This window comes from Triticum dicoccoides, chromosome 3A, assembly GCF_002162155.2.
Source record: "Triticum dicoccoides isolate Atlit2015 ecotype Zavitan chromosome 3A, WEW_v2.0, whole genome shotgun sequence".
In the NCBI taxonomy this organism is placed as follows: Eukaryota; Viridiplantae; Streptophyta; class Magnoliopsida; order Poales; family Poaceae; genus Triticum; species Triticum dicoccoides.
In genome coordinates this window covers 179,137,951-179,148,455 of record NC_041384.1, presented here as the reverse complement: position 1 = coordinate 179,148,455, position 10,505 = coordinate 179,137,951, and the positions used below count along the sequence as shown (strand labels likewise).

The following is a 10,505-nucleotide window of genomic DNA, read 5'->3' as shown; positions in this document are numbered from 1 at the left end:
TGGTGAACCCCCCCCCCCTAGGCTACTCCGCCTCCTCCTCCTCCGGATCCGCCACCTCCATCGGCTCCAGCAACGGTCCTCCCTCCCTCTCCTCCTTCGGCTGCTGCTCCTCCTCCTTCAGCTCCGGCGAGTTCAGAGGCAGCCCGACAGCGATGCTGGCAGAGCGCCTTGCCTGGATCTCCTCTAAGATTTGCCTCCGGCGCTCCGGCGTGAGCATAGCATATGTGGTGATTAGCCGCCGAACCATGGCGATGCTAGACAGCTTGGAAGAGCGGGGGAGAGGAGGCGGACATGCTTGGGTGGCGGCGTAGAGAGGGAGGAGGTGGATGGGCTAGGGTTGGGGACATCGGCCGGCTTAAATAGCCGACTTTGGCCTCGTGTGGCGAGCCGGAGCGGCGCCACGCGACGTTCACACCGCGGCGACGGAAGAGGCGTTCATTGGACCGCCGGGTTTCCGGTCATTTTCGCATGGGACCCCATCGTCAGTCCTATGTGGCGGGCACGCCCGGGCGCCCCTATATCCACCTCATATTTGGGCTGGGATATAAAGGGTGCCGGTCAGCCCGGGCGTTTGAGGCCTGTTCGAGGCGTCCGTCTAGGTTAGGTTTTCATGATCGGTCAGTGACCGGGCGGGCCGCCTGAACGTTTGAGGCCGGTTTGGGGTGCCCTGCTGTAGATGCTCTAACAAAATGGACAAATTATATTCTCCTTCTACTTTTCCAAAAGTTTTTTTTTTGCGAAACTCCAACAGTCCAACTTAGCAGTACAAATTTCTGGTTCTTGAGGCCACTTACACAGGTAGCCAGTCGGATCGGCAAGAATGCACGAAACGACTGCATTAGTATGACATGCTTAACGCAGTTATTGGAAGACCAACAAATCAATAAATAAACCACCGAGACATGTACGTATTTTACAAAAGTCTGAATCTTATTCGTGCTCCGGCCCTTCACTTCTTCGGGGCAAACTTGGCCTTGATCTTGTCAACCTCCACAGTGTCAATCTGAAATGCCTTGGCGAGCACGTCGTCGGGTACCTCCGGGGAGGCCCCGCAGAGCGTCATGGCGAGGGACTGCGTGCCGGGGAGCTGGCTGTTGAAGGCGGAGATGACGGCGGCGGGCTTGTCACCATTGTTCTTCTGGAAGTGCACGAGGCCGCGCGGGAAGGCGAAGACGTCGCCCTGGGAGATGGTCTTGGCGAAGAGCTTGTTCGCGGTGGTGATGAAGCCGACGTCGAGCTCGCCATAGAGGACGAAGACGACCTCGGTGGCGCGCGGGTGGGTGTGCGGCGGGTTGAGCCCGCCGGGGGCGTAGTCGATGCGCGAGAGTGAGACGCCGAGGGTGTTGAGGCCCGGGACCTTCTCCACGTTGGCGCCGGTGACGACGGAGCCGGCCGTGGTGTTGGTGGCGCCGGGCTTGGCGAGGACCCCGGTGAAGAAGTCGTCCGCCGTCGCGTTCGCCTTGCACGGGAACCCGTTCACCTTGAGGTCTGCGCGTGGGAACGGCTTACACAGTTAAATAAGGCTCGTACATTTGCCGTTGGAAACGCATGGACGGCCATTGGTCACGAACTTTTGCGTTGTCCCTACTATCTGGTTGTTCGGAATGATGGTTTTGTAAAGAAAAAAATTGCTCCGATTCTATATTATGGAACCTGAAGTTTAGATGAAATTGAAGCATGATAGTAGTTGGTTCAGTATTCGTACAAAATCAGGAGGACCGATTTCATACTGAATCACCATTTGAATGAAACTAGAAACGAGCAAACTATTGAATTGTTGGGAAGGAAGACTATGATCATACATTTTGAATGCTAAACTTGTTTACTTCCAATCATCACATCGGTAATATCGATTGCACTGTCTCCAACCATCAACTGGCACTGGATTTAGCATTTATAAGTACCTAACGTGAATTCTGTCCTACGGTACGTTGTACTACGTCAGGGTGTCAGACGGTACAAAACTGTATAGCCGTACGTCTTCAATGCAGAGCAGAAGCACAGCACCGATCCAATTTGAATAGGAATTCAGGAGATCTTGAGCTACACTTACCTGATTTGAGGTCGGCGACGCAGATGTCCTGGAGGTAGTCCGGGTCGCCGGCGAGCGCCGGCACCGCGAGGACAAGCGCCACCATCGCAAGAAACAGGGCGGAGGAAACCCGGGCCATCATCATGGTGCCCGCCCTACTCCACTGCTGCGATTGTCTGCTTTGCTCTGATGGCTCCCGCCGCTGCTGGTCTGGTTTGGCCGGAGATGCCGAGCAGGCCCGGTGCTTATATAGCGGGGAAGGAGTGAGACGAGGCGAAAAGATTGGGCTCTCTTACTCAACGTGATTGTATTAGGAAACATAGGTTAGACTAGAAAATATTCCGGCTTGCCTTGTACTCCAAGTAGATCATGTACTCCTATATATATGCCCACGAGGCTCAAGCAATACAAAAAACTATTCCACCAATCCTCCTCTCTTCCTTCCAACATGGTATCTATCGCAAGTCGATCATAAACCCTAGCCGCCGCCGCTTCCGCACCTGCGCGCCGCCCCCGGGGCGGTCGGCCTCCATGACCGCCGTCGGGGGCCGTGCCGCCCGTACCTAGGGTTCGTCCGCCGGCCGTGTTGGCCGGCTGCCCTAGAGAGTCTTTTTTTCCCGATCCTTTGATCTGGGTTTTCTCTCTCTCGCCGGTCGCTTTGATCGGCGTCTACTTTTTGGTTTTCCGGTCTTTATGATCCGGTTTACGTCACCCACCGCCGCCGTCGACCCCGTGCGCCTCTACTCCGACTTCGCCGTCGACTACACCGGCGTCTTCACTGACCCGGCGGCCTCGCGCGTCGTCCGCGCGTCTACCCGCCGGTCGCCCGACCCGGCGGCCTCGCGTCATGCGGCGGCCCTTCACCGCCGCCGTTCGCGTGCCGGCCCGCTCGTCGATCTACGCCGGCCGTCACCGCCCTGCTCCGACCGGGACTCCTGCATCACCCCGACCCGGCGGCCTCGCGTCATGCGGCGGCCAATCATAGCCGCTCTGCCGCCCGCCGCCGCCGGCTTCATCTCGGACTCCGCCGCCACCACGCCTTCACCGAGCGGCGTCCCCGACCTCGCGCGCGATCGGCTTGATCACCCGCTCGCCGCCGCGATCCGCCTCATCTACGCCGCGCGACTGACCTGGCCCGTCGGTTACGCGCGCCTCTGCAGGTCCCGTGAAGATCATCCCCGAGTTCAGCGCGCCTCTCCACCGATCGAGCATCGGGCTGCCGTTGCGTCGCCCCGTCGGGCCGCAGCGCCGCCGCCCCGTGGTTCTTATCCCGGCTGCACCGCCCCGCGTCACCGCTGCGTCGCCTCTTCGGGCCGTAGTGCCGCGGCCCGCGGTCCCCCGCCGCCCCGAGGGCGTCCGCTCTAGGCCGTCCCATGGCTGCATCGACCCTCGCGCCGCCGCTGCGTCGCCCCGTCGGGCCGTAGCGAGCGTGGCATGCGGTCCACGCCGCCATCCCGAGGCCGTCCCTGCGGTTGCACCGACTCGCGAACCACCGTTGCATCGCCCCTTCGGGCCGCAGCGTCGCGGCCCGCGATCCCCGCTGCCGCCCTGAGGTCTTCCCGCCGTCGCCCCGATCCGCCTGCCGCCGCTGCGTCGCCCCTTTGGGTCGTAGCGCCGCGGCCCGCGGTCCACTCCGCCGTCACCGCGCGTCGATCTCCCGTGGTATGCGCCGCGCCGTCTCCCTTGGCGCGGGAACACCACCGTCCGCGCCGGTCTTCGTCACGCTGTCAGGGTTCTTCGCCTACTTCGAGCATCGCCGCCGCGCTCATAACCTAGCCGCCGTTGCCGCCGTTAGGCCATCGCCGCCGCTCTTCTTCGGCCGCCGCCGCCGCTACCCCTGTAGCCGCCGCCGCCGCCCGTCCACCCCGTTCGTCTTCATCCAGCACCAGCCCGTCGCCAGCGTCGCCGTCATCTACCCCGACCACTTCATCTCCTCCGACAACCGCGGGCGACATCGGCCCCACGCTGATTGGCGCCGCAACCGTCGTCGAGTCCTTCTCTGCTGGCCTCTATGACTTCTTCGACATGGCGTACAGCTTGTGCAGGTCCCAGTCTATGCATGCCCAGTGCTGGCAACACCGCCGCGTGCCTTCGTCCACGACGTGTCCCCGGGCCTGGCAAGCCTGGCGCGACGCTTCGTCAACTTCGTCTTCGTCCGTCTACGCATGCCCGGTGCTGGCAACACTGGTGCGTGCCTTCATCCTCGATGTGTCCCCGGGCTTGGCAAACCCGCCGCGACGCGTCGTTAACAACATCATCTTCCTGGCGCACTCCTACTTCGACACCACTGCGCCCATGCTAACTCGGCGCCCACTTGCGCCCGCGGCTCCACGGCGACTTCCTCGACACCGGCCACCCTGACTCGACATCGACCACGGCATTCTACGCACGGCTACCTCGACCACGGCTCCACCACCCACGCTCTCGGCTACCTCGACAAACGGCACAAAGGGCTATCGCCTTGCTTGAGCAACCTCGTCGGTTGCCACTCCAGCCACGACTCCGCGATGCGTCGACTGTTACGACTGTGAGGGGGTGTCCGTCGGCTTGCCTTCGGATTCTTCTCCAGTCTCACCGTCTGCGTCGCTACCGTTGTGACTGCGGGGGGATGTTGAGTAACGTGATTGTATTAGGAAACATAGGTTAGACTAGGAAATATTCCGGCTTGCCTTGTACTCCAAGTAAATCATGTACTCCTATATATATGCCCACGAGGCTCAAGCAATACAAAAAACTATTCCACCAATCCTCCTCTCTCCCTTCCAACAGGCTCAAAGCAGAGTTGGTGTGGCCGTGCGGGTTAAGGAGGCGGGTGACCTGTGCGCCGCTGCAACTAGCAACTAGGAGTATTCCTACTTGAAGCTCAAGCAAAGGGACGAGGTGATGTGTGCAGATTTTGGGTTGGTGATTGGTCACTGCGGATGCGATGCAGATCGTTGCGATTCGAGATTTAAGTAGCATTTCTCGATGCATAAAGCTTTGTTCGCTCGTGTGCCCCTTACGTCGTCTCTGTGCGTACGCCGCGACGATACTATAACGGGAAGTCTCTCTCACAAGGGCTAGTTTGGTGACGGAACCTGAAGTGAGCTGCGAGTACTTTGACCTCCGGAGTTTCGGCTCACGGCAAGCATGTCAAGTCAGGCAGTAGGTAAGCCACGGGAAAGGAAAAAAGATGCATGTTATGAGGACATAATCATGTGTTTTACTTTAGTTAAAGATGAGGAGAGATGGCGATCGCGCGCTTACCGTGGAGTAGCATGCTGAGTAGGAGTATGACGCTGCATGGCTCGCATCGGAAGGTCCCGTTACGCCGCTGGTGACTAGAATTAACAAGCCTTGTCTGGGTGGCAGCGGTCGTGGGACGAAATCGTCTTGTGTTTCAACGAGGATGTGAACCAATTAACAAAAAAAAAAAAATCTTGTTTTATTGATTTGAACCGGCGTGCAAGCACAAATGCATGCTGTAGAAAAGTGTGAATTTCGACCTTTGTTAGTCTGAACTTCACTTGGGTGCATGGTTGGACGCATCGTGAGCACAGTTAGCTGAATGGTCACTTATCTGACTTTTCTGCTCTGTCCAGCTAGGTTTCCGCTCCTACTAGAAAATGCTCACGCTTTTCTGTGGAAATAGTTCACAAGCAAGATAAGGATTCCCCAGCTAACCAAAGTGTCATTTGCATGGAGGGAGACTCTTCGGATCTAACACAATGCAGCATTGCTTGCTTGATCAGTATGTTAAAGCGAATCAACACATTTTGTCAGAGTATGTTAAAGTGAGAAGCCAGGGCCCTCGGTTTGTGGCTGTCTGACTTTTTTGGTGTTCGAAAGGAATGTCCTGGCGTCAAAATGAATTTCAATATCTGATCACCAAGATATGGGACCTTTCTTTGTGAAAATAGGATCCTGGACCTAACAAGAAATGGAATGGCAAGCAAAGGCAAAGCATTATGATAAAGCACAACGGGACTAGACTAGAGACAGCGAGATAACCTCCTCCTACCTACCTACTTCACCGGAAACTCCCTTTCCAAACCTGCCTTTGATAGACTCATGTTTCCCTGATAAAACACAATAGGACAGTGCATCCACACGCTATTGAATTCATGCTCCAGCTGTCGGGAAAACGACACCTATGGGATCACGTGGATCCCTTCTACGGTTTGGCAGGGGAAGAAGGATGCACAAAGAGCAGATCTAACGATTAACACGAGGGATTTTTACCTAGGTTCGAACGGCTGAGAAGCGTAAAACTCTAGTCATGCTTTTAATGTATTTGAGTGTTCTTGAGCTTCAGCTAGCTGCTTCGCATGCAAACTGGGCCGGAAAGTCCCAAAAAGTCCCTTCCTGCATCGCCTTGGGCCTCCTTTTATACCAAAGGGCTACCACAGTGGCGTACAGAGGAGGTGTAAAGTAGCTACAGTGTACATGCTCACTGACGTCTTAGGACAAACACATTAAATGCGCTAGTTACGTGCCACTAACTTTATCGGGGACGGAAATAGAGCCCGTCCCATCCGTTGCCGCCTCACCCCGTCTTGACACGCACCTAGGATGACGAGGCATGCAATGCCAAGCTGACTGGCTAGCCGTTGCGTTGGAGCGGTGGCAGGATCTTCACGAAGATCTGCATGCCATCACGCAGATGCTTGCTTGGCTGGCAGGCTGGTTGTTGTGCTGGAGCGGTGACAGGGTGGCGGAACCTTGCCGTGCCCGAGTCTTGCCGCGACCTTGCAAACGTCCCCGGCAAAATCGCAAGCGTCCCCGGCAAGAGCCTTGCTCGGAACTTTGCCTTCTGGTCTTCACAAAGATCGGCATGCCACCACACAGACGCTCTTGGATCTTGGTCTTGACATTGTCGATGGTGTCAGAGCTCTCAACCCCAAGGGTGATGGTCTTGCTGGTGGTTCGCAAACTATCCTGGCAAGTATCTTGCCGGGGCCTCGCGAGCCATCCCGGCAAGAATCTTGCCGGGGCCCCAGCTTGTCTTCTTATAACACCCTCGATGCGGACTATATCTCCCACGTGTCGAGGCACGACTTAGAGGCATAATCGCATTGAAGGCATATGTCGCAAGTTAGGCAATCTTCACAAACATCCCATGTAATATAATTAATAAAAGGAGAGATAACATAGTTGGCTTACACTCGCCACATCAATCAAGGTACATAAATAACATTACATCATTCAAGCACTCATGGCCCGACTACGGCGCCAAAATAAAAAATAACCCAACATGCGACACGGTCCCGATCACCCCCAACTGGGCACCACTACTAATCATCAGGAAAGGAAACATAGTAACATTGAGAGTCCTCGTCGAACTCCCACTTGAGCTCGAGCGCGTCACCTGAAGCGGAATCATCAGGCCCTGCATCTGGTGTAATAGTAATCTACGAGCCACAGGGACTCAGCAATCTCGCACCCTCGCGATCAAGACTATTTAAGCTTATAGGTAAGGCAAGGTAAATATGTGGAGCTGCAGCAAGCGACTAGCATATGTGGTGGCTATCCTGTTCGCAAAAGAGAGCGAGAAGAGGAAGCAAAGCGCGAGTGAGAAATCTAGAGAACAACCTGCACAAGCATTACTCCAACACCGTGTCCACTTTCCGGACTCCGTCGAGAAGGGGCCATCACGGTAACACACTCAGTTGATTCCTTTTAATTAAATTAAGGTTCAAGTTATCTACAACCGGACATTAACAAATTCCCATCTGCCCATAACCGCGGGCACGGCTTTCGAAAGTTCAAATCCCTGCAGGGGAGTCCCAACTTAGCCCATGACAAGCTCTCACGGTCAACGAAGGAATAGACCTCCTCCCGAGATGTTCCGATCAGACTCGGTACCTCGGTTCTTCAAGACACTTCGACAGGTTAAAACAAGACCAGCAACACCGCCCGAATGTGCCGACAAATCCCAATAGGAGCTGCACATATCTCGTTCTCAGGGCACACTCAGATGAGACTAGCTACGAGTAAAACCAACCCTCAAGTTGCCCCGAGGTGGCCCCGCAGGCAGCTCAGTTCGGACCAACACTCAGAGGAGCACTGGCCCGGGGGGGGGGGTGGTGGGGTTTAAAATAAGATGACCCTCAGGCTCCGAAAACCCAAGGGAAAAAGGGGCTAGGTGGCAAATGGTAAAACCAAGGTTGGGCATTGCTGGAAAAGCTTTAATCAAGGCGAACTATCAAGGGGTTCCCATTATAACCCAACCGCGTAACATAACACCGATATGACGGAAACTAGGGCGGCAAGAGTGGAACAAAACACTAGGCGAGAGGCCGAGCTTTCCACCCTTTACCAAGTATATAGATGCATTAAGATAACATGGCAATATGATGATATCCCAACAATTAAATAAATGTTCCAACAAGGAACGACCTCCAATCTTCACCTGCAACTAGCAACGCTATAAGAGGGGCTGAGCAAAGCAGTAACATAGCCAATCAACGGTTTGCTAGGACATGGTGGGTTAGAGGTTTGACATAGCAATTTGAGAGGCTTGAAAGCAAATGGTAGGCATTGTAGCATTGGCATAGCAAAAGAGCGAGCAATCTAGCATAGCAAAGATAGTAGTGATTTCGAGGGTATGATCATCTTGCATGCAAGGTTGTCAGAGTTGACTGGATCCTCAAAAGCAAACTCAACGGGCTCCTCGTTAGCGAACTCGTCTCCCGGCTCTACCCAAACAAGACAAACAAGTAACAAGGACACAATCAACCACGTGCAAAGCTCAAACAATATGATGCAAAGATGGTATGCTATGCGGGATGCATATGCAAGATTTGACAAGGAATGCATGAACCTGGCCTCAACTTGGGAATCCAAGAGATGAAATCGCTTGAAAACGATATAAAGAACGCCGGAATCGGAGTTACGGTTTGGAAATGGCAAGCGATTCAAATATGACTACGTTCTGCGATTTACAGCAAGTAGCCATCTAAATGCAACGAGATGAACATGCTACAACACCCAAACATGGCATAAAAATACATGGCAGGGATGCATTCATGATGCTTAACAAAAGTCTAGCACTGAGCTACGGCCAATTCATCCATTAACAGGTTCAAACAAGCATGGCAAAAATACATATGGTAAACAGATTTCAGACTTAGTGAAATTAACACTTGTCTGGAATTTCAGATCAGGTAGCACTCTTCGGAGCAACAAAACTATATGCTACAGGACCTGAACATGGCAAAGTAAAACATGGAATGGAGCCACTCAAAGAGCTTAACAAAAGTCCCTTAGTGACCTTGAGCCAAAAGGGATCATAAAATACAATTCCAAGCATGGGAACATGGCAAAAACATAATCAGTTCTCAGGCTTAGTGAAAACTGGAGCATGCTGAAAACAGATATCAAGTAGGCATGTTTACGAGCTCGATGCACTCAATATGGAGCAAGTCATGATAATCTAAGCATACACCCATCAATAATACACAAAATGCAAGCTAGACATGGCAAGAACAAAAGCATAGCATGCACGGATCAACTACAACATCATTGGCAAAATCGCTAACAAGTAGACAATCTGCCCAGATTCACGAAGTAGCAAAAGTAGAGCTCGATTGACTCAAGCTAGGGTGCTCCATAATTTCAAACCAAGACATGGATGGATAGATCACTACAAGATTAACAAAACGTCCTTACTGATCATCCTCAAAAGAGGCACGAATCACTAGGAAAGAACATGAACATATGGCCATATGAGATAAACAGCTCAAGGACTTAGTGGAAATGCTAAGTCCCTGAAATCAGCTTTACCAAGTGCCTCACTTTGCAAGCTTGTGCTAGTCACCACACACATTACAAAAAAATATGGGTTGTACCTCTGGAAAGATGGCAAGACCCTTAACAAAACATATATAGAGCTCATGGGCATCTCATGCACACAATAATCATGGCAAAAAAGACAAATAGCTAAATGGAGCAGCAGATCTGACAAATAACTCAAGTAGCCCTCTTCTAACAGCATTTCGGGCATCAAGATGAACTCAAATGAAAATGAGGCAATGGAATGAAATGATTTACTCTCTGAGGCGAACATTTTGATATGCTATATGCCCAAAACAGAGCTACGGATGCGGAGTTATGATGCAATGAACAGGAGCATATGAACTAGGGTTTCGGGCAAAAAGTCAACCCACGTTTTGGATCTAGATCTGAGATCCGGTGCACGTTTTACGAGGATCGCCGGAATCGGAGGTGGCCGCCGGAGTTGAGGAGCTTGCCGGCGCGAGGAGGCGAGGCGGTGGCCGGAGGAGGTCGCCGGACGGCGGCGGGTGGCGCGGCGTCGGACTTGGCGGCGTCGGCAAGAGGCGAGGTGGCGGCGCGGCGTCTCGCCCGCGGCGGCGCGGGGCAGAGCCGGCAGGCTCGGTCGATGAGCTCGCCAGCCAGCGCAGAAGAAGGCGGCGGCGAGGACGACGCGCGGGCGGCGTGGCACGTGGAGGCGGCACGGTCGGTGGCGGCCCGG

The 10,505-nt window shown here is 54.0% G+C and overlaps 1 protein-coding gene across 1 annotated transcript; it reads right to left on the bottom strand.

The window, feature by feature from the left end:
* Positions 1-715: 715 nt before the first annotated feature.
* Positions 716-2,260, bottom strand: LOC119267774 (germin-like protein 5-1). Its single transcript, XM_037549215.1, has 2 exons — positions 2,054-2,260; positions 716-1,488 (listed from the first exon to the last, which is right to left on the bottom strand). Exons 1-2 carry the CDS (start codon positions 2,175-2,177, stop codon positions 950-952), a joined length of 663 nt encoding a protein of 220 aa, XP_037405112.1. The 5' UTR covers positions 2,178-2,260; the 3' UTR covers positions 716-949.
* Between the last annotated feature and the right edge of the window lie 8,245 nt (positions 2,261-10,505).

What these genes read in the sequence shown, in the direction of transcription:
- LOC119267774 (XM_037549215.1), bottom strand. Translation starts at nt 2,177, where the DNA reads ATGATGATGGCCCGGGTTTCCTCCGCCCTGTTTCTTGCGATGGTGGCG. An exon ending in CGTCGCCGACCTCAAATCAG is followed by an intron (nt 1,489 to 2,053) that starts GTAAGTGTAGCT and finishes TCCCACGCGCAG; the next exon opens with ACCTCAAGGTGAACGGGTTC.